General features: G+C 35.2%; 1 protein-coding gene and 1 long non-coding RNA gene across 2 annotated transcripts in view; both read right to left on the bottom strand.

The window, feature by feature from the left end:
* Positions 1-782: 782 nt before the first annotated feature.
* Positions 783-4,005, bottom strand: LOC136820231 (uncharacterized). The gene is made up of 4 exons (XR_010848540.1): positions 3,894-4,005; positions 3,530-3,604; positions 3,156-3,208; positions 783-831 (listed from the first exon to the last, which is right to left on the bottom strand). It is a non-coding gene; the product is annotated as an uncharacterized lncRNA (long non-coding RNA).
* A 349-nt stretch (positions 4,006-4,354) lies between these two features.
* Positions 4,355-24,591, bottom strand: part of LOC136820229 (cleavage and polyadenylation specificity factor subunit 2-like) — a 45,672-nt gene continuing 25,435 nt past the window's right edge. The window contains exons 14-21 of the mRNA XM_067076416.1: positions 20,698-20,819; positions 19,947-20,001; positions 19,323-19,410; positions 18,620-18,760; positions 17,915-18,094; positions 11,813-11,893; positions 11,146-11,199; positions 4,355-5,286 (exon numbers count right to left, since the gene is read on the bottom strand). Of these exons, the coding sequence (XP_066932517.1) occupies positions 5,194-5,286; positions 11,146-11,199; positions 11,813-11,893; positions 17,915-18,094; positions 18,620-18,760; positions 19,323-19,410; positions 19,947-20,001; positions 20,698-20,819 (814 nt within the window). The 3' untranslated portion in view covers positions 4,355-5,193. The remainder of the gene's footprint in view (positions 5,287-11,145; positions 11,200-11,812; positions 11,894-17,914; positions 18,095-18,619; positions 18,761-19,322; positions 19,411-19,946; positions 20,002-20,697; positions 20,820-24,591) is intronic.

Raw genomic sequence — 24,591 nt, 5'->3', positions numbered from 1 at the left:
GGGGGTGCGAATCAAAAGAAACGACCCCAAAGTTGTATAACACAACTATTTAAGGGCAAAAAAATCTAAATAATTCTTAAAAATAAATTCTTTATCCATATAATATACTGAACTGTTTAATGAAGAATGAAGAATGATTACGTGGGATAATTTTAGAATTCTCTCGTGGTCCACAGTTAATTCGTTAATCCAACCTGAGGGCGGTAGATCAAGGAATTTCGCAAATTAGGATACTGTAGTAAACTATAGAAGAAATATTACTAAGATGAAGTGAAGATATAGATAAAAAGGAAGAAAAATCATAAAAATTAACAAAAACAATCCCAAAAGGGAAAGACACTATTAAGTTGGGTTAATTAGACGAACAACAGGTGATAATCGATCTAATTTCCTAAATCAAAACCTAATTACACAGTTTTCTTTTTCAGATATCCAAAAGATCACAGATAGTGAATAAAATAAATTCTTCACATCTATTAAATAGCGTTATTATAATTACATACTGTATGCCGAGAAAGGATTGAAAATTTGACTGAAAAAAAATGAAGAGAGCGGCCGACTTTATCTTACTTTCTGACACTATTTTTTATACAACGGAAGTCTGTCATTTTGTGTGAAAAACATTAGACTGAGAGACAAGAAGAGATGTTAAAAACACGAGACCCATTAAAAAAAGTGTCAAGCTCTTTTTCCTGCTTAGCCTTAGCCCTCTTCAAAAGTTTCAATCGATTAAAATATAAACATACAGAAATCATAGTAGATTCAAAAATCTAATTTTCTCACCATTCTTCGCGAGCACGTGAATTTTCGAATGTTTTGTTTTGATCTTCACTGCCAAAAATAAAACAAAACGTCACGTGATTAAAAATTCGAATTTTCGATTGTTCGATTTGACGAAAGCCGGGGGTTCGTTGAATTGAAAATTGAAAATATAAGCCCAACGTTTGTTATAATTTTGTTACTATTTTATACTGCCTGCAGTTTTGTAGATGTCTGCGATTCAGACGAGGAAAATAAAGACTTGATTTCGGTCCTGGCTTTAGGAAATCTAAGTGGTATGGTACCAAATTGAAGAGGGCATACACGTTTTTTATGAGAACATCCATAATTTTTGAAGCCTTCTTCGGATGTTCTTAACTTAACTGGATCTTAAGACTAAAAATGTTCTTATTTTCTCCATTTTGTGATCATTTTGACCCATTTTGCAAAAGAATCGGGTGTTTTCGAGTCCAAAAAGCCTTAAAATGTTCTCGACTTTTGGCCATCGAAGCCAATAATGACATTATGATCTTATATAGTTTGTGCTTATAAAAAAACGTGTACCGCTGGGTTTTTCAGAAAAACCACTTTAGGTATGAACAAAGCTTTTAACGGGGCTCTTCATTTCTTAGGCAGGGTAAATTACAAGCTAATTTGAAAGCAAATATCACACCCGTTATCGATCGAAATACAGGGTAGAAATTACTATATGATATGCGTTCGCATACTCTATAAAAGAGCAATGATGAAAACTTTGATAAAAAAAGAAAAGAAAAATAGAGAGATTTAAAGTGATCAGGCATGTCATAAGCTACTTTAAAACCACCAACAAAAACGTACGTCCTATTTTTCAGACCAAATTATATAGAAAAATTAAAAACAAAATTTTTATCAAAATGAAGAGATCAGAAAATATGTAATAAAACATATCTTTTCATCTTTATAAAGCCCTTTCTCGAGGTTTATGAGTTTATCAGCATCGTAAGAAAATATACGGTGAAGAAATTCTAGACATGACAAAGAATTTTGGGTTGGTCTAAAAAGCAGGGCACACGTTTTTTTTATAAGAACATCCAAAATTGTTTAAAGCCTTGGGATGTTCTTTACCTTTTTGAATTTTAAGCCTAAAAATGTTCTACATGTTCAAATTTTCGCCAATTTTTGAGTACACGTTTTCTTATAAGAACAAATTATATAAGAACATAAGGCTTCGCTGGCCTAAATGTTAAGAACAAGTTAAAAACGTTTTAAGGCTTTGTGGACTCAAAAACACCCTATTTCTTATGAAAATGGTTAAAAATACTCACAAAATGGTGAAAATAAGAACATGTTAAGGACATTTTTAGGCTTAAAAGTCAAAAAGTTAAGAACATCCGAAGGCTTCAAAAATTTTGGATGTTCTTATAAAAAACGTGTATTATTGTCCATTTTCCTAAGAAATTCGTTGGTTTAGAGTCCGCAAAGCCTTAAATATTCTTAACGTGTTCTTAACATTTTGGCCATCGAAGCCTTATGTTCTTATATAGTTTGTTCTTATAAAAAATGTGTAGCTAATAATTGGGGTAGCCAATTGGGTTAGGGTGTGGTGTAGCTATGTATTTCACGGACCAGAGTGAAAATATGAAAACTTTTTAGATGATAATCCTCATTGGAGCTAAATAAAAATAAACTAATAAAACTTCTAAAAAAATATTTTAACTATTATGATGCAGATAATATTCAAAGATTTAACTTAACACATATTAGAACCTTCTGGTTACATACTGCATAATTATAAAATGTAATTTCCTTGGTGTGAATCCCTAAGCTACTATGTAAGGTAAATTATCCTTTGATGTTATGAAATTACCTATTGTTCTGATTTTCCTTTGAGTCTCTTATCTGTTAGAATATTGGGGATTCAAAAATACTCCGTACCTTTAATCATAAAAATGGTCAGGTCTGTAATTTTTCAGAGTGTGAGATAAATAGAAGTAGATTTTAGCACTTTTTTACAAAAATGACAGTTATTTATTGAGCAAATTTAAACTGATTTCTGTTGATGTATTTTCACAATTTAAAGCACTAGGCTTCAAATTTTGGCAAAAAAGGCGTACCCCACAACCTAGCCAATTTCGCTACCCTGCTTTTTAGACCAACCTTAATTTTTCAAAGTGTGAGAGGAAGGAAGACAAGATGGTGCCCGCGCACTCAGTAAACAGAAGTAGATTTTAGTACGTTTTACAACTTACGGAGAAAATTTAAACCCGATTTCTTTAAATGACTGTTAAAAGGTTCTAGTATGCTATACTTTTCATAAATTTTGGCTACCCCAATTGCAATTGGCAACCCAAAAATTTTCTAATTGTAAGGAGCTTGAAAGACCGTACACAATCCCTTGACAAAGATTTTCTTACTTTTTACGTGAAGATTTTTGAAGAAGATCGTCATTTTGAGGTCCAACTTCTTTCTGTACATGAACATAAAAAATGGAAATAAAATAATCAAGAGATCTTCGAATTCAACTAGACAATTTTAAAGTTCTATGGCTCGCAATAAAAACTGTTCGCGATGGTGAAACTGACTAAAATTTAACGTGAATTAAGCGTACAAAGTGTCAGACTAAAGCTCAATCCCGAAAGGAAATTCGTAATTCGGAAGAGTAGTTTGATTAAGGTCAAATGGTTTCAAATCTTATTCCTAAAGGGACACTTTGGTGTGATTTGGCAAACCAGAGAAATAAGTTCACTCTAAAAATCAAAAAATTATGAACGTCGTTTAAAATAAATACCTGCTAGTAATGAGATACATGCATTTTCATGACCATTGCATTGTCAAGCCGTTCCTGTATGATGACCAAAATTCCCTATCAAAGAAAAGAGAAAGTTTAAATTACTTTTAAAATGATATAGTACTCCCGCCTCAACCAAATATGGGGAAATTTTAGGCTGAAATTATTTTGCTCACACTTCAGGAAAAAATGATAAATGCATTATATTCATTCAGGTGAGATTTAGAACTAATATAGATCTGAAAATTCCCTTCCTGTAAAAATTCAGAAAATATTTACTTCTTCCACCCCATTTCCGTGATTTGTTTCAGAATGTTTCTTTGCATTCAGTCAAAATTCATAACGTTACTTTGACATAATTTACCGTGAGTGGTAGCAAGGCGTTTTGACTGGTACTGTCCACAATGTTTGAAGTTCTTCTACAAAGCTGTTCATAACAATTGTGTTGATGTACCATTTGGCTTCGTGATTGTTTGTTTCTTTTTTATTCAAGATTTTTTATTAGGTAAGATTTCGAAATATATAGAGTAGTGTTAGAAGGCAACATTTGATGTACCATAGATTGAAATAGGCAATGTCAGTGTCTTCCTAAGGGAAGATCCAGTGGAGTACGAAAGTCTCTACGATCCAAGAATGTAATTTCCTAATCAGGAATTGAAACAAAATTAACGGTAAGAGAGACGTCGATTGGTCCAAATAATCTAACCTTTCCCTTGCGTTATACCTGAAAACCCAATGTTGACGCTCCGAGAAAAATCTAGGGGGTCTCTGTAAAATAGGCAAAAATTCAGGGAGAAGTCTCTAAAATATCGGAAATCTAAGGCGGGAAGTGTACCTCTAATTTATCAAAGTGGGTTTTTTTGAAATTTAGGGAGTTGACATACCAAAAATGACCTCCATTCTTCTTTATACACCTTCGTTGGAAGCGTGCGTCATAAAATATTTACAAGATTACCTTTTTTTATCCTTTTGGGCAAATTTTATAAAATAAACATATAAAAAGTATTCAAAGGGATGATCAGATTGTTGGAGATTTTGTCAGGCAAAAATCCACTGTGTTTTTGAGTAAAACCCTCCAAAAACTTTTACGAGATATGAAAATTTCTCTAGACTCTAAAACTTCTGAAAATGGTTTCGTACACTGTTCTTACGTTGGAATTCTATGGATTTCTTGCTGAAGTAAAAAAATTACTAGGCTGCTGGCATCCGCTAACAGATTCCTGCTCCTTAAATCACATAACTATCTGCAGTTTTGTAGATTCTGCGACTCGATTTTGGAATATAGTTAGGCAAAAAGAATTGGAAGTTTTTATTATAGGACTATAAAAGGAATCTATGCACCGACGATATCCGACCATCTGATTATCCTTTTGAAACGGTTGTTTAATACCGATGGTACGCTACACGCCCCAAAAAACAACAACCTTATTTACCATTCTACTCCGAAAATGAGGCATTTACCGAAGCAACTCGAAGTATCTACTCGCTTTTTTCCATAAAGATGCAAAATTAAAGATGTCAAAGTCAGTATAATGCGGTGTTCTATCAACCACCACCAGTATGCTTGGATTTCCTCGATGTCACTGTTAGCCCTGGTAGCCTCTTAGTGGTAAACAACACCAGCTCCCTCCAAATAACCACAATGATGCATGATGGGAGATTCATCAAACAATGGCGTATTGTTCGTACAGTAGCTCACGTATCTGGTAATATTCCGGACACAGTCCCCCTTCCAATGTGATTTTACCAGTTTCGTTCTGAAAAAAAAGAATCAAAATTGTTATCCATGGAGAGTTATTTTCATTAGTACTCAACAAAACAGAGACAGTTTTGTTCAAGAGGTTACTGTAAATTTAGTTGTTTTAAATGGGACTTGTTTAACACTCAGCAATTTCTTTAAAAGCTCCTTTGTGGATTTCGAGACAGGAAGGCAAGTTTAAGTTATCAGCCATGGTATCTTTGGATGGCTCTTTTCCTCGCCTACACTATAAATACAGTAACAATGTTCTTAAATGATCTGCCAAGAGTTAGGGTCAAGAAACGTCCAATATCGTTACAGTATTTGAGCTTTCCAGACAGTAGAATATCTCTGGTAGTTGTATCTTCTTAAAAGATTTCCAGAATACAAGTGAATTGGAAGCTTTTCTGGTGAGAAATTAAAGGGTTAAAAAGTTTTTAATAAGCAAGCAAGCTTCCTTCGTAAGTCAAACTGAAAAGGGGGCGTGACTGAAGATATGTCATTTATTTAAAAATAATTACCAAGTCATTTGGTTTTCCGGTGATTATTTTTGAGTACCTTGATGAGCTATTTGGAAACACTCGGCAAGTAAATATGATAACAGTTTTAATAAAACTTAAAAGGGTTGATTCCTGTTTGCACAGAGATTTTGGTTTCTGTTTTTCTGTTTTTCACGACCACGGGAATGCATGGGAAATCTTTGAGAAAAAAAACTGCTTAGAAAAGCAACGCAAAATAGTGTCGACAAAGCAAAAACACAGAAAAATGGAAAAATATTTTTAAAATTTTTTTTGGGGGGACAAGAAAATAAGTTTAATAAACCAGCTGCGCTGGAAGCTCCGGCTTAAGAGATTAAAAGATGTGAAAGATGAGTTTGTTGAGTTAGTTGTGTTAGAACGTTGCCCACAAACTACTAATCAGAACAGATCAGAAAGCAAAGTAATAATTCTATTGCAGAGCGACTATGAGAAATAATCTTAACGAATATAAATGAACCAGCTGAAAGTTTAGCTCTTCTAAGTGATTACACACGCACTTTCTTGCCTAAAGAACCAACCCCCCCCCCCCCCCCACTCATCCTCGACTAAAAAGTTCAAAATTGGAGCTAAAGGAGATAAACGTTTTGGGAGTCAAAATTTCCAAGTTCTTATAAATTTTTTTATTCTAAACTTCCCAATATTATTATTATTATTATTAATTTATTTGGTAAAGAAGGTCTAAGTTTTGTAAAATATACAATGCAGTAAAATACTGATGTGGACCTACTAAAATTGTAAAATAAAATATAAGATAGTTATAAAAATATAAATAAATGGATGATATTTATTGCATGATTATAATAAAATAAGTAATTGTATAAATATGTTAAAGTCAATTAGTATTAAAGTCTTTATAAAAAAGTATATATAAACCTGAATAGTGAAGCCATGATGCGCCGTTGATTTGATTGTCCGGATAAAATTTTGAAGAGAAAAATAGCCTAAATTAAAGGCCACGGCTTTTAGTAGCTAAGCATTATTTTTTCTGTTGGGAAAATACTTGGAGGAGAGTAGGATAAACCAAATAAAATGGTACAATAGTGTGAATGAAAAAACCTGTTTCGGGTTTGAAAAATCTTCAAAAGGAACGGTCGCCCCAGCCAATGAAATTACGACAAAGTCCAAAAAATATCATTTTCAGTTATAACACTGTGAAAATTTCTCTGATCTTGTTAAAATTTACACAGGAATTGTGTTTTAATATCCTTTACTGAATTCTTATAGTGATATGTTTGTAAAAAATCTGTGTCGGGTTTGAAAAATCAAAAGGAACGGTCGCCAGCCGCGATGAAATTACGACAAAGTCCAAAACAATCATTTTCAGCCATAACACTGTGAAAATAGACCTTTTTTCAAAGAGGACGTCCTGTTGAATAATTATGTAGTCCAGCCATAAAAACAATGATAGAGCCATGCATAATTACTGTATCATGCATATTGTAATAATTATGCATGGTTTTATCATTGTTTTTCTGCTGGACTACATAATTATTCAACAGGGTGGCCTCTTTGAAAAAAGGTCTATTTCTCCAATCTTACTCAGGAATTGTGTTTTAGTATCCTTTACTGAATTCTTATAGTGATATGTTTGTAAAAAATCTGTGTCGGGTTTAAAAAATCAAAAGGAACGGTTGCCAGCCACGATGAAATTACGACAAAGTCCAAAACGATCATTTTCAACCATAACACTGTGAAAATTTCTCCAATCTTGTTCAAATTTCCACAGGAATTGTGTTTTAGTATCCTTTACTGAATTCTCATAGTGATATGTTTGTAAAAAATCTGTGTTGGGTTTGAAAAATCAAAAGGAACGGTCACCAGTCGCGATGAAATTACGACAAAGTCCAAAAACGATCATTTTCAGCCATAACACTATGAAGATTTCTCCAATCTTGTTCAAATTTACACAGGAATTGTGTTTTAGTATCATTTATTGAATTCTCATAGTGATATGTTTGTAAAAAATCTGTGTCGGGTTTGAAAAATCAAAAGGAACGGTCGATCGCCAGTACAAAACAGGATCATTTTCAGCCATACACATAACACCATAAAAATTACTCAGATCGTTTTCAAATTTGCACTGTAATGTTGTAATTTTAGTATTCTCTTTTGAATTCCAATGGCTGTGTGTTTGAAAGTTTCATTTCCAAGTTACTTACTACAGAGTTTTATGGTTTTGTGCGTCTAGAAGAGAAGTTAGATCAGCTGACGATTCATGGCCAAAATTTCTCCAAAGTCTTTCCACATTGTAAGAGAACCAGTATGCATCAAACTTCTCATAAATCATGTCCAAAACATAATGAATAATGATGAAAATGATCAATTTTTCACTGAGATTTGCCCACAGTCAGCTAGCCCACTTTCGGCAGCCATCTTTTTCTAAATACTTTCCGCGAATCAAATCACAATATTATCGAAATCCAGATAATCCGTTTTTATTAAATCGGAATAGATCATCGGATTAGATAAACAAACAAAAAATGTCTTGACCGTCGTCGTCGGACGAGAGAGAATTTAAGGCTCCTAGGCCGGAGCAATAATAGTAAGCTTTTTGGTCAAGTTCCTATCAAAAATAGCATGCATGCAAAGTATGAAAAGATATTAAGTGACAAATCAAAGTTTGCCTAAAAAATGGCTGTCTACACGATTTGACACAATTTGATTTTTTCTGTGGGTTATACCTTGTTAGAAGAATAATTTCGATTGAATAGATTTAAGACTGTATAAATACATTGTTCATGGCCTGTCTAAAATCCTTTAAAGCCTATTCGCCTATTCCCTTAAAAACTTTAAATTGTAAAAGGTCTTTCTGTTTCATTGCTTCCATTCGCTTGTTAAAACTCCTTAACGATCACCAGAAGTATACTATACACATTTTTTTAAAGAACATCCAAAATTTTTGAAGCCTTCAGATGTTCTCAACAGCCTAAAAATATTCTTAGCATGTTCTTATTTTGGCCACTTTGTGAGTATTGTTGTCCATGCTTCTAAGAAATCGGGTGTTTTAGGGTCCGCCAAACCTTAAAATGTTCTTAACTTGTTCTTAAAATCTCCTCCTTCCATCATACTGCCCGAACAAATTGATAAGATAGAGTCATAAGATACAAGAGGCCAAAAATTCCTGGTTCTTAAAAAATTTGAATCTCTGCAAAGAAAGGTGGTCTGCTCTTGGTATCTTGTAAAAGAAATTTTTCGTCGGCCATAAAAAACACTAAATAGTGGGAAAGCTTCGTCCGAAATGGGTAAAATTAGATTTTTACCGGAAAAAAGAAGACTAGACATCTTAGTTTCCGAGGTTGAATTTTTTAATTTGATTTGGTGAAAAATTGCGGTACCACTTTTACGGTACATCTCAACAGAATCCTAGTTAAATTTAGATTCAAAAGAATCTTCGAAGAAGTAAAGCAAACTATGGAAATTGAAGGAAATACTATTCGTTGGTAAAAAGAAAATAATAACTTTGTCTTTAAATGGATAATATCAAAGTTCCGCTATAATTATCCAGCCCACAAAACAAAATTCCTTCAATTCTTGCAAAAAAAACTCTAAACAATGGAGAAGCAAATTGCTTTGGTTTTCAAAATAAAAAAACGAAAATTAAAGTCCAATTTAATTACAGTTCGACGTCTCTTGATATAAAAAAGCTCACCAAAGGCGATCAATAACGAAAAACAAATTAACTTTGTTTTTCGTTAATGAAGATTACTGCCTTTTTTCTCTTTTGTTTTTAATTAAAGAATCCTGATTGTTCTGTGGTTTCTTTAATGTCAAATTTAAGGACCAGATTGACTGAATCCGAAAACATGGGGAAAACATGAGATGCAGAATGTTTAATTTGCGAGGAGGGTTCTTAGAGAAAAAGTTATGATTTTTAGGTGACACCTCTGCAAAAAAACAGGCATGATATCCAAATTAAATGCCTTTACTTCAAGCACGATCGATTCCTATCAAAACTCCTGATAAGAAAGAAACACCCGCAGGATTCAGGCAATATATGAGACGTTACGAGGGGGGGGGGGGGCATTGGATGTTTTTAAATTTTTTCGTTTTCAGCTTAAAATGTTCTTAAAAAGATGTTCATATTTTCTGTATTTTGAGAGTATTTTGATTTTATTCTCTAAGAAATTGTATGTTCTAGAATCCGCAAAGCCTTTGAATGCTTTTTTAAATCATTCTTAAATATTTTGGGAACGAGGCCTTAGGAGTTTATAACAGTTTGATTTTATTATTATGAACATGCAGACGGTTTTACTGCTACAGATCTAACTAAACTAAACTAACCAAAAATGAAAAATTAAAATGGAAAGCTGACCCAATTAACCGATTGAGAAAGATTTTCTTCACAAACAAGCAAGCAAGGCGTGATAAACTTGAAAGAAAAAGAAGTGCCATTGGCAGATAAGCCAAACACGTAAAGAATAACATTTCAAAATCATCACACATTGATATAATGGTTAAAAAGTATTGAGTAATCCCTTTTTCAGTTCAGGTTACAGTTCGCTTGAAAGGGACTTTCAGAGAAAAGGAAACAAACCAAAATCGTCCATATTTACTTCAAAAACATTCTTTGTGTATCCATCGTGGAATGAAATTCAAAACTTTTGGAGACTTTTCGCCTACACGAAAAAAGACACCTCGTTTTTCTTTCCCCTTTCTTACATCCTTTACTTTTGAAAATTTTCGAAATTGAAATTTCAGGGTTCAGACATAAACCAGGAATCAGTCTTGTTCCCTGAGCTCCCCTGATTTTCGACAGAAATACATGGTTAATTTTCCCTGAAAAATTACTGAAATTTTTAATTTTTCAAAAGCTTTCATCTTCCAGATACCAGTCAGTTTGATAATGGATATTATTATATACCTGTAGGCAAAAACAGCCATTGAATAATTCCTTATATACAATGGCTATTATACCACGGTAGAATTTTTTTTCAAATTTTGCTTTCAAAGTTTGATTTTTTGTCGCTCTTGTTGTTTATCAACAGAAATTTATTAAAATAAATCTATTGTCGATTTCATGAACAAATTTTATGACTCAAAGTAATTAAGAAAATCATTAAAAAAGAAAAAACACTCGAACGTTCGATTATGGGAGTGTTTTATGTGAATCGTTCGACTATTTATATAATTTATGTTTTGTTTTTGCCTTTAGGTATATAATAAAACATATATTCAATAGGTTTTCGTTGGTTATTGGATTTGTTATCCCTCGGGTTAATAAATCTCAATAACAAACTTTACCTATTGAATATCTGCTTAATAAACAATACTGAATTCCATGATTGCCATTCCTGTTGTTTCTTAGTTCAATAGTTTGTAAGGAGACAAAAAAAACATACCCTTTTGACTGCCACAACATTGTTACATATTAACGCACCACCAGCAAATTCAGCCTGTAACATTTTTAAACAATTAAATTGATATAATTAGAGTGAGTTGATTTAATGCTCAGCTCACGGTGAAAAAAAACAATCAAAAGTGATATGATAGGAGCCCTCCCCACCGGGAGAAGAAATCCTACCGTTTACTTTACGAAGTAGGAATTCATCATTTTTAAGTAGGAACGTTTTAGCGCTGTCCAGGAACTGCCAGTTCTATGCACGCGACACACAGAACCATGATACATAGTAATGACACTCGAACTACAACGGGAGAGCATGGTGTTCGTCGCGAGCGTAGAACGGGTTGTGTTCTTCCACGCACCGCATGTCCGGCACACTCTTGTATAAGAGTTATTGTACCCAATTCCCCTCATATGGTATGCGAATCGTAGTATAGTGGGAATTAAACTCAGTCCACCCACACGGACGGCGAGAACGATTACCACTACACTACGCCTATTACCACTACGCCTCAATAAACAGCTTTCAGATAATGAAGACTTGGAAATGAAATGAAAATCTATTTAAAATCGAGTAAATGACAGATTATCTGAATTCTATTGGCTAATAGCAGTTTTATTTCCAAGAGAAACAATGACAGAATCACTTAAAGCTTTATTGTTACCTGAATGCCGTTCCTGGTAAGGACTTGTTTGAAATCACTGAGACGTGGTTCGCCAATAAATACGGATGAATGTCCGGGTACCTTGAAAAACGAGTTAAAATGATTGGATTAAAAAAACCAGCTTTTTCCAGGAAAACAAGCAACATGCTGAATGAACCTACCTGATGAAAATAATCAGATGAAAATAGGAAAGAAAGGCAAGTATAATAGACCAGCTCCTGAGTGCGGGGTAGCACCACCTAGAGGGGTCCTAAGTTACAATACGATTTTCGTGTTGGTTAACATCTCTAGTTTATGGAATGGAAAGGTAAATAGCGTTTTAAGGGGGCTTTTGGTCTCCAGAGGGTCTGAAGTAGGGGGTCCTAAAGCGCCAGGGTAAGGAATTACTATGGAGAAGCCGTTTTCCTCTCAACAACATCAGCCAATATCTTTTGAACTAGCAAAGGAAATGACTCGAAATTTTGCAGAAATACTCAAAATAAGTAGTAGAAGTATTTGAAAAAAAAAATTTTTCGAAAAAAAATTTCCGAGGGTTTGCCTGAAGAAAAACAGGCAAAAAACAGCCATTATTTTTACCTAATTTTGGCCTGTTTTGACCATTTGAACCAAATTGAAAACTTCAAAATGTTAAAAAAACTCCATAAAAATATGAAAAACGTTGGAATCTATCAAGATCATGAAAAGATTTCAGTTTATGACGTCATTATTGGCACTTTTTAGGCTTTCAGGGGGTAAAAATTGCTATTTTTGCCTATTTTCACCTATTTTCATCATTTAAACCCATTGAGGAGCCCATAAATCGTCGAAAACTCCATTTATATATAGAAGACATTGGACTCTATCAAAATCATGAAGTAATTTCAGTTTGTGACGTCATTATTGGCACTTTTTAGGGTTTCAGGGGGTAAAAATTGCTATTTTTGCTCATTTTTCATCTATTTTGATCATTTAAACCCATTAAGGAGCCCATAAATCGTCGAAAACTCCATTTATATATAGAACACGTTGGACTCTATCAAAATCATGAAGTAATTTCAGTTTGTGACGTCATTATTGACACTTTTTAGGGTTTCAGGGGGTAAAAATTGCTATTTTTGCTCATTTTTCACCTATTTTGATCATTTAAACCCATTAAGGAGCACATAAATGCTCAAAAAGTGTTCAAATAAGTGGAAAATTTTGGACTTCAGCTATATCATAAAAAGGTTCAGTTTGTGACGTCATCACTATCACTTCTTAAGCATTTCAGGGGGTAAAAATTGCTGTTTTTGTCTATGATTAACAATCCATATAGAAACAAGTAACAAAAAATAACAAAAAAGATGGTAATTAATCTAAAATTCTTCGTCATCATCGTCAGATGGTTCATAACTGTCCTCCTCAGGGTTGTCATCATTATCTGTGTATCCTTCATGAAGGAGTATGTCCTCGACATCATTTGGAAACACTTCGTCTACCCATTTAATACTACCATCCTCATTCCAACCATGAAGAGTGATATCAGGATAATCTATTATATTCTCCAACGAACATTTCCATACTTCAGCCACATAGTTAGCTCTTAGTATGTGGAGCTTAAGAACAGATTTGCAGGGTGGTAAGTTTGCTAGGTCGACAATTTTTCCTTCTTTTTTGCATTTTTTTCGAAGATCTTCTTTCGCACTTTGTCAATGTTTGATTCCTTGTAACCATACAGCTTACATACGAAACTTTCCAGTTGGTCGCCGACATCCTCCGATAACTTTCACCAAGTGCTGCAAACGCGTCAAGAAACTGGCTGTTTTCTTTCATCACATTGAAACACGTTGCCTTGCCCTTTCGGAAAAACGATGAGACATAGCCATTCCCCGTAAAAGAATGGAATCTGATCAGAGAGCTTTTGATTTGTTGAGAGATGGGGTTATTGTTGAGGTTAATCGTATTGCGGTTTTTCCCAACTCCATAACCCAAACACAGTCTCGGAGATGAAGATACAAGGGCAACGGCGATTACAAAAATATCTGTATCACCGGAAGGTGACCGAATCAGGACGGAGCCCTTTGTCGATTTGATAGCATCGTGAGCATGCATGACTACCTAGAAATATGAAAAATAGCTTTATCTAATCTAGTAGTACCTTTGTGTCTGCTTCTTCCTGGTTTGAGGACAAGTGTGTAGCTAACGACGGTGGCAAGTTGTTAAAATTGCTTTCTATTCTTGTTTTTGACGACTTCACCATAATCATATCACTTGAACCTCGTTTGTCTCGCTCCCCATCTTTGATTGAGACTGACTTGTACGTGTCTCCGACTATGTCAACTCGTTTATTATTCTTCGGAAAAGTGGCTAATAATTTGTTGAATAAATCTTCGTACGTTTCGGGGATCTTCATCTCCGAGATTGTGTTTGGATTATGGAGTTGGGAAAAACCGCAATACGATTAACCTCAACAAGATCCCCATCTCTCAACAAATCAAAAGTTCTCTGATCGGATTCCATTCTTTTACGGGGAATGACTATGTCTCATCGTTTTTCCAAAAGGGCAAGGCAACATGTTTCAATGTGATGAAAGAAAACAGCCAGTTTCTTGACGCGTTTGCAGCACTTGGTGAAAGTTATCGGAGGATGTCGGCGACCAACTGGAAAGTTTCGTATGTAAGCTGTATGGTTACAAGGAATCAAACATTGACAAAGTGCGAAAGAAGATCTTCGAAAAAAATGCAAAAAAGAAGGAAAAATTGTCGACCTAGCAAACTTACCACCCTGCAAATCTGTTCTTAAGCTCCACATACTAAGAGCTAACTATGTGGCTAAAGTATGGAAATGTTCGTTGGAGAATATAGTAGATTATCCTGATATCACTCTTCAGGGTTGGAATGAGGATGGTAGTATTAAATGGGTAGACGAAGTGTTTCCAAATGATGTCGAGGACATACTCCTTCATGAAGGATACACAGATAATGATGACAACCCTGAGGAGGACAGTTATGAACCATCTGACGATGATGACGAAGAATTTTAGATTAATTACCATCTTTTTTGTTATTTTTTGTTACTTGTTTCTATATGGATTGTTAATCATAGACAAAAACAGCAATTTTTACCCCCTGAAATGCTTAAGAAGTGATAGTGATGACGTCACAAACTGAACCTTTTTATGATATAGCTGAAGTCCAAAATTTTCCACTTATTTGAACACTTTTTGAGCATTTATGTGCTCCTTAATGGGTTTAAATGATCAAAATAGGTGAAAAATGAGCAAAAATAGCAATTTTTACCCCCTGAAACCCTAAAAAGTGCCAATAATGACCTCACAAACTGAAATTACTTCATGATTTTGATAGAGTCCAACGTGTTCTATATATAAATGGAGTTTTCGACGATTTATTGGCTCCTCAATGGGTTTAAATGATGAAAATAGGTGAAAATAGGCAAAAATAGCAATTTTTACCCCCTGAAAGCCTAAAAAGTGCCAATAATGACGTCATAAACTGAAATCTTTTCATGATCTTGATAGATTCCAACGTTTTTCATATTTTTATGGAGTTTTTTTAACATTTTGAAGTTTTCAATTTGGTTCAAATGGTCAAAACAGGCCAAAATTAGGTAAAAATGGCTGTTTTTTGCCTGTTTTTCTTCAGGCAAACCCCCGGAAATTTTTTTTCGAAAATTTTTTTTTTTCAAATACTTCTACTACTTATTTTGAGTATTTCTGCAAAATTTCGAGTCATTTCCTTTGCTAGTTCAAAAGATATTGGCTGATGTTGTTGAGAGGAAAACGGCTTCTCCATAGTAATTCCTTACCCTGGCGCTTTAGGACCCCCTACCTACTTCAGACCCTCTGGAGACCAAAAGCCCCCTTAAAACGCTATTTACCTTTCCATTCCATAAACTAGAGATGTTAACCAACACGAAAATCGTATTGTAACTTAGGACCCCTCTAGGTGGTGCTACCCCGCACTCAGGAGCTGGTCTATAATAAGAAAATCCAGAGTATAGTCTGTAAATGAAGAAATTTTCAAAGATTTCTGGATACACCTGATGATTTAGTTTCATAGGAAAAAATAAACAACAATCAGTCAGAGGTTATATCATCGATTGTTCATGGAAGAATGGGTTGGGACAGAGGAGTAAAAATAATAATTTAATATTTACAATTTTCCAAATTTGCCCCAAAAAAAGTTTCTTTCGAAAATTGGGCTCCGTCATATTTTAGGCATTGCCATTTTACATCATTGTGCAAAAAATCAAAAAAAAATATTAAGCCAATCGCAAGAAATGCTTATTTTCCCTGAAAATGGCAAAAGGGAATTTCCCCAAATACGAAAATCCGATTTTTACGGCCAAAAATTTTTTTCAGGAAAAATGGCTTAACTTTTTAGAGAACCTTGCCCTCTATCTTTGTGCAAAAAATTAGAAAAAACTAATGAGGCAATTTTGCATAAAGTCCAAAAATCCCAGATTTGCCTAAATAAATCTTTTTTTGAAAATACGGCTCCGTCATTTTTTGGGCATTGTCATTTTGGATCACTGTGCAAAAAATCATGAACATCTGTCATGTATAACTCGAAAAAATGAAGGACATTCGTTTTACACCGGTTTTCGGCCATTCCGGCGATTTTTAAGGAGTTCCGGATTGAACAGATGATTTTATTGGAAATTAAATGATGCAAAGTTTTGGGTATCACCATAGAGAACCTTTTTCTGTAAAGAAACGATCAAAAAAGTTGAAAAAGTGTCACGGAAATACGTAAAAACGGCGATTTCTGGCACATTTCACATTTCCGGTTCTACAGGCCGGAAAATCTTTTTTTTCGGAAAACGGTTTTCAACGTCTTTTCGGCAGTTAACGCGCGTCTATGCACAAAAAATCAGAAAAAACTAACGAGAAAATCTCGAGAAAATCCCAAAAAACCGCCATTTCCGGGACATTTCCGGCCCTAACGACCGGAAATATTTTTTTTTCAAAAATCGGGCTCCGTCACATTTACGGCATTGCCATTTTGCATCATTGTGCAAAAAATCAGAAAAAAACTAATGAGCCAATCTCGAGAAAAGCTGGTAACTAACGAACGGACGGACGGACAAAGGTTAATTTATAGGACCTCCAGGTAGGTCCAAAAATGTATATTCTGTCGATGAGGTCCATTTCCATTCCAAGGAGGTTCGAAGTGTGCTTGAATTATGAAAGTATAAATACCTTATTGGCCCTTTTTACTAAAATTTAAATTAAAACTGATTAAAGTGTCATCTTTCAGTATTAAACTGTTGAAAATCCCATTGAAAATCATTGATTTTCGTGAAGTTTTGGATATAGAGTAAAAATGGATAGTTTTCATCCTTTTTTCATACCTAAAATCCTTTAAATTAAGAAAAAATGGTAAAAAAAAAAAAATCAAATCAAAATCAATAATTACGCCGGCCCTTATTACGCCACGAGCCCAAAAATAACGCCAATAAGGGCCGGCGTAAAAAGGGCCGATAAGGTAACCATAATTTCAGGGGATAAGTTATATCCTGAAAAATTAAATATTCTAAAGGAGTTTTAAAAACCTAATGCCTGGAATTCCAGGAGGTATAGAGAATTTTCAGTTGGACTTCCATGGGATATGTTACAAAGCTGTTGGACCTCTAAAGAAGGGGTATGTTTTTTTCTGGGGAAGCCCATTTCGTGATGATAGTAATAAAAGCGATCACAACATGGGCTTATAAATATCTATCAAATCTGGCAGATTCTATACTTAATTGGATAATTTGTCGCCATTTAAATCAGTCAGAGTCGGTGTAAGATTCTTGTCGATTCAAATTCGAACGTCTAAAACTAAAACTTCGACTGCATAGTGCGGAAAGGAGTCTGACCCCCCCCCCTTCTTGGCATCCCCAAACCTTTAAAAACGCTTATCCTCCAAGGGTTTTGAACCACATTTTCGAAAGTATATAGTGCATAGGTGTGATCCGATAATAATCCCTTCTCGCTGCTACCCCTTTCTATATCTTGTTTTATCTTTCGGAAGGTGTCACCCCCTTAAGAAAGACGGGGGGTGTTCGAACTATGAACCGTAGCGCGTTTTTCCAATGGAAAGTCTATCTTTAAATGACATTCGGATCCAGGCTTTCACTTACCAGTTCTTGAGGCATTTGTTCGAGGACTGGAACAACTTCTTTCTTTTGAAAATCTGTTTCCATTTTGTCGAATTTTTCACCCCTCTCTTCCATGACCAGTTGACCATCAACCCATGCCAATTCAATGTCTTGAGCTGTTGAGAACTTCAACGAGCTCACCAAAGCGTCTTTTAGTTTGACCTGGAAACGGGAGAAAGGGGGCGTATGAAATCTATACCACCCAAACGCCTACGGATGATTTTTGAACTTCAAATGTCTTTTTAACTAAAAAGATTTTGGTACGTGCAAGGGCAATCGAAAATTGCGTTGAGTTTAAGATTTCTTTAAGCCGTGCGTTTTTCAAAATCTAACACCGGCCACACGTCTTGGAAATTCAAAAAGGTTGCAACTTCTGATATAAGTCGAGCCAATCAGCAATTTCGTACTTGTTGAAAAGATATTTGCAACTGGAATATTATCAAAAAGTCAATTTTTTGAGCAAAATTAAAAATTAGGATTTAACATGAAGGAGAAAAAAAATCAATCTATTATCTAACCCACCAAACTCTCAAATAAAGACTGGATTCGACATTTAAAAAAGGAAACCGATCCTTGCCTGGAGGAATTTGTTCTGTGTCTAAAAATGTTAGCCGAAAGTATGAAAGTTTCCAGCTTGATAAAACAAGGTTCAGATGCCCATTCCAGTCTCTGATGCGTTGTTCTTACCTGATAAATATGACTTTCTCTTGTGGCGTCGACCGTTTCGTTGACAACGGGTGTGTAAATGTTAGAGATGGTCATATTGTTACTGTTCCGACAATGATCTGCTAACGTCCGTGTCGCCTGCTCTGTAGCGTGCACCAGAATCTATAGAATGTAAAAAAAAGTAAGTAAGGTTGACCCGAAAGCTCTCTTTTCCTTAGCACATGGCTGAATGAGGTGCCACTCATTTTCCCTAGATTGTTTCACTTTTCCTTGGTTCGTATTTTCTGCTACTGAGCATCAAGCAGAGAGACATTAAATACCATTGTGAGAACTTCAGTATGACCCAGCAAGGGTTAAACCCCCAGCCTTGAGCACCGTAGCCGGATTTTATATCTTCATGCTACTGCCGCCTCAAAACAAGTGGCGTGTTAAACCACTCCAAGGAGGGAGTCAAGCCACCTTTATAATTCAAACAGTTTTTCTGGTCACTCAAAAAAACATCCAGTTTGCCTGTCTACAACTTTTCATAATTCGAACGATTAACTGGTTATCCCCTGATTATTGAATTATAACGACTCGAATACCCTTTTGTTCCATTTTAGTGAACCCTAAACGAAGTGTCAAAATTCTCCAAAAGGACCGCACAACTGATGGCGAAATGAAGGATTGAAATTTAGCGAGTTTAGACATTTCTAGTAATTTTTTTTGACGGATGGCGACCTACCAATTGACGTGGTTTGACCAGTGACAAAATACGTTTGACCGATTCACCGTCACTTCGACCTTCGAAATCGATATATGCTAACGTACACCTGTGAAAAAGAAAATAATAGAATTATATTAAGATTTTCAAGAAAGAGCTATAATACACCTGTCAACCTTAGTGTGTAGTCGGCTTGTAATCACAACGATTTTTTTCTGAGCAGGGCACCTTTAGGTAATAACAATAAAAAAAACACGACCAGGCTCCATGTAAGAAACTCTACCCGAGTCTATGCGGTTGAGCGCAAACTGTTCGAGCAAGCTCAACTAAAGCGAGGTCATTTATCGTGTCAACACCACGGTACCCTATATTTTCATAAGAATCAGAGAAAAATCTCTCTCGTGTAATTTCCTTACCAGTCCCCTCACAGGGCGACCGCGGCGTTAACCCACTAAGTAACCACTGGCATCATATGAGGTCGCTCGATTTTTCAGTCCTGTGGTACCTAAGAACGCCACGGCCCATGCCGCCCTGCTTTTTTTTCCACCTGAATAAAAGACGAGACGAGATTGGCTTTTTCTTAGTTGAAGTAGAAGAGCAGGGCAAACAGGACTTCCAAGAAGAATAATAGTACAATGCATATACCTGATATCCAATTGTATAGTCTGTGAAATACATTTCGTTGGTGGCTCTTTGATCTCTAGAAAATTTCAAGAAAAATGTTGATCAAAATCTAGTGATTCAGCTTGTTATGAATTTGGTTCAGAGTAAAAATCCACGGCCAATTGTCGACCTTTTAATCAGCAATTATAAGTGGAAACGATCCCTTCAGTAGCTATAGGAAAATACCTTACCTTCCCCTTTGAAAGAGTAGGGAACCGGGGAGGGGGGTACTCGATTCAAAAACGACCATACATGCGGCCCAACATTAGGCCTTTGAAATCGGACCCTCACAGTACAGAGAAAATTTTGCAAAATTTGAGCAGAATTGAGCAAAAAATCAACCCTTGCGGGGCATTATTTACTCTTTTCAGGCAAAATATGGTCAGATTTTTGCTGATTTCGACCCTTACAGTGCACTTTGGGAAACTTGGAAAATATACCCTTAAGGGCTGCATGTCTGGTAGGTCGTTTACCTTGAGTGCCCCCTCCCGGGAGTAGGAATCACAACACTGATAATTTAGCAGGCGATCTGATGAGTCAAATGATACTGGGAAAGCGAAGCCGGAGTTGAACCTTTTTATTGTTCGAAAGTAGTTTATTTGATTCGAACACGTCGTTCAAAATTCTTATAAAACAGTCTCCATAACTCGATCTTTCAGTTAGTACAAGTTCTCCGTACGTGTTCGAGTAATGAAGACCCACTGTCTTAACAAGAACTTGCGGTGTACAATACCTAGTAATTCCATTTCTTCCTTCATATCTTCAAGTGTTTGTTGTAATTTCATTTCATCATTTTCTTCTGGAACTTCTGGTTGGTCTAACATCATGGTCTCTGTGATCATGTAGTCTTCCGGTCTGAAAGGCGAAAGGGAGTACTGGATTTGAAGGCCAAACGAGGATGAAATCGATTCTCTGATCAAAGAGAAACCTAATGGATCATGTTTACAGCTGAGACTACAAACGATTTACTAAAATTCGCAGAATAAAAAAGCTTATCTTGAGTATTGTAATGGGCTTTTGTGGTATTGCCCAATTGACAATAGTCTTCCTTGCTGCAATAAAACATTTCACAATTCGAAGAATATTTACTTATTATTTACTGCGCACAAATCTAAACCACTGCTCTGTCATTACTCTCAACATTACACTGGAATGACACTACGTTTTTTATAAGAACATCCAAAAAATTTGAAGCCTTTGGATGTTAAACTTTTTTAGTTTTAAGCCTAAAAATGTTCTTAACATGTTCTTAGCATTTTGGCCATCGAAGCCTTATGTTCTTATATAGTTTGTTCTTATAAAAAAACGTGTACTAATGTAAGAATCTTCATTGAAATTTAAGGAGAAAGCTACAAAACTTGATTTGCCAACCTATCAACACCTGACGTTTTTCTGAGACTATTGCTTAGCTCCTAATTCCTTTGCCACTGGCTGCCAAAATCTTCACTGAGACAGGGGTGTGAAACAGGGGTGTGTACTACATGATCTGAGTGAAAAGAGTAGTCGATCCCTCCTTGAGGGCTTAGAGTCGGACTTTGTCTAACTTTGGGTGATATAGACGACCCCCTGAACATTTGAGTCCAGATGAACCTTGAACGAGAAGTATCCTGATAACCAACTCACAACGGACCACATTTTAGAATTACAAGAGGGTTAGGTAGCAAGGAGAACACTTTTGATCAAAACTTCACTAGTGGCTAAGAAATAAGTTGGAAGTAGGAATTCTCGAATTTGCAAAGGTGATTTTTAAATGTTTTATACTTTATAAAAATTCCATCTGAACAATTTTATAATTAAATCTTCAAGATTGATAAAGACGGATTTATAAAACAATCAATGCACTGCTTCGCAAAACTCATAGTGACACACTATTTGACATAAAGTGTGTTCTTATGACCTGACTGTCTATAAAACATAAAGAAGTCACAGCCAGACCCCGAAAAGTTTCTGAAAGTCAAAGAATTTCTTTGAAAAAAGCTCCGAATTAAACAATGTCTTACGGGGAATCCGAGTTCATGACATGCATTTCAGTTCTACAAAATTTTACATCATCGCTCATATCTAATACACGCTTTTTTATCAGAATATTGCTTTACCATTTCACCATAGAAGTTCTCAACTATTTCAGAAAAATACATCTATTCTAAAGGTTTCTTAATTTAACATGTTATACATATCTAAATTTTTTGGGCGATTCTCATGAATATTATAGACTTAATTCTTATACACATTTTTTAATAAGCAAGCCTAATTTTCGGTTCAAGACTGGAGTTGATAAGGATTTTCCAGATTTCAATCCAAAAGTTACTTATGGATTTTGAGCCAAAATTGCTTGGCGACTCCCAGAATTTTAATTTTTTTACCTCATTTTATGCCCAAAATACCTCAAATCAGGTAATAAAATACACCTGTTAGGTATTTTGATGCAAGTTTAGGCAAAATATGTCTGATGTCTAGGCATTTTTTGTTGTTTCTTAGTTCATACTGAGTTTCAGAGATATGACTGATTAGCCAAGTTACTTAATTTTTTTTTAATGGCTTTAAGAGATTAGTTAGAAGTAGGAGTTTTCCACTTTGCAGAGGTAATTGTTTAATGTTTTATGCTTTTGAAAATTGTCCATCTGAACAAATTTTAAAATAAACTCTAAAGACCGCTAAAGATGGTTTTTCATTATAAACATGGTAGACATTGTATAGCAAAATTTAATCTAATTAGTCCATTGATATCCAACAATTCTACTCCTAAGGCACAACTCACATAAGACTCCAAAATATACTAAATTTGTCCAAGGTAATTTGAAAACACTAAAATTTGTAGAACACTTTTCCTCAATTGCATTTATAAAAGAAAAAGATACTTGGACCTATCAAGATAACACGATTAAAATGCAGTCAATCCCTAAGCGGGCTTATGAAGTCGAGGTATTTCAGATTAGCATCACCCATTGAATTATGGGAGTCTCCTTGCGAGAAGGTTTATTTGATAACCGACCTCTATTGGGGGACCACGTTTGAAATAATATGATTTTCTAATAGCAACGAGAAAATTTTTTCGCGTCATCATTCCCTTGTGGTTGTGAATTGTGGTGATGGGGAATTTTAAAATAGACAAAAATATTTTCTGACTTCCCGAAATAATTGGATTTGTACGAACTAAGAATATCGAAAAATAATCGAATGCGTGAAGTTTTAGTCATCTACCGTCATTTCTCGAATATAATACGTCCTCTAATTAATGCAGATAAATCATTTATAAAGGTCTGGCTAGTCTTGTCTGATAAAAAAATAATTTTCCCTCCGATTCAGTGCGGTTATACTAAAAATTTTTACTAAAGGTTTTTCCCAGTTACGTTAGTCTTAACACTACCTCATTTAACCATAATTACAAAATGGTTATAGGATCCATTCTAGACTCTAGAGATTTGTTAGATTTGTATTTATTGAGTCTGCTAAATCACGTGCCTCGCGTGCCCTGGTGCCTTAACTTTTTTTACGTGTCTCTAGTGCCCTAGTGGCTCAAGTGCCCTAGTGGCTCAAGTGCCCTAGTGGCTCAAGTGCCCTAGTGGCTCAAGTGCCCTGAATTTTTCACATGCGCTAATTTTTTCACGTGCCCTAATTTTTCACGTGCCCTATTTTTTTCCTCGTGCCCAATTTTTTTTCACGTGCTCTAAATTATTCACATTTACTATTTAATCCAAAATCCAAAATCACGTGAAAATTGGCAAAAATCACAAAAAAATCACAGAAAAATCAAAAAAGTCTCGTACAACTTTTCGAGAATGGTATGCCCCTTTTTCATGTGCCCTTAAATTTTCACGTGGCCTAAATTCTCCAGCGTAAACAGGATTTTGCGAACTGAGCGAAATATTACCTAAACCTTTACTTGATGCTTTAAAGTTCACGATAAGTGTGCACTCTTTTTTGTTTTGTCTATAACTTTGTTATTTTCTTAGCTGAGTTCTGGGGAGTTTCTAGACGTCGACCAGAAATGACGACCACGGCCGGCGACCACAACCAGCGACCAGATAAATTTGGGTTATCGAGTCTTTTCCTTTTTAATGACTGCAACGAGAATACTGATGTATCATGTAATTATGCTGCTGTTTAATTTGATAAGTCAATTTTTAACATTTTTGAGCCCTTTCCGAAAGTAACTCTTTTATTCAATTGAGCATAACCTTTGATCTAATGAATCGAATTTAATAAATGACCCATCAAAATTTAAGTTTATCTTTCTTCTTCCCAATGAAAAAGGATTGGTTAGTTTTAAATTTTTAGACTTTGAGAAAATCAGTTTCAAAGAGAGAAACTTTTTTGTGGCGCACCCGGTAGTTTGTTCTTATAAAAAAACGTGTACTAATGTAAGAATCTTCATTGAAATTTAAGGAGAAAGCAACAAAACTTGATTTGCCAATCTATCAACACCTGACGTTTTTCTGAGATTATTGCTTAGCTCCTAATTTCTTTGCCACTGGCTGCTAAAATCTTCACTGAGACAGGGGCGTGTACATGATCTGAGTGAAAAGAGTAGTCGATCCCTCCCTGAGGGCTTAGAGTCGGACTTTGTCTAACTTTGGGTGATATAGACGACCCCCTGAACATTTGAGCCCAGATGAACCTTGAACGA

The sequence above is a fragment of the Clytia hemisphaerica genome, unplaced genomic scaffold (assembly GCF_902728285.1).
Source record: "Clytia hemisphaerica strain Z4C2 unplaced genomic scaffold, Clytia hemisphaerica genome assembly, whole genome shotgun sequence".
Classification (NCBI taxonomy): Eukaryota; Metazoa; Cnidaria; class Hydrozoa; order Leptothecata; family Clytiidae; genus Clytia; species Clytia hemisphaerica.
Note: the sequence above shows the minus strand (reverse complement) of the source record. Positions and strands in the feature narration are given on the sequence as shown.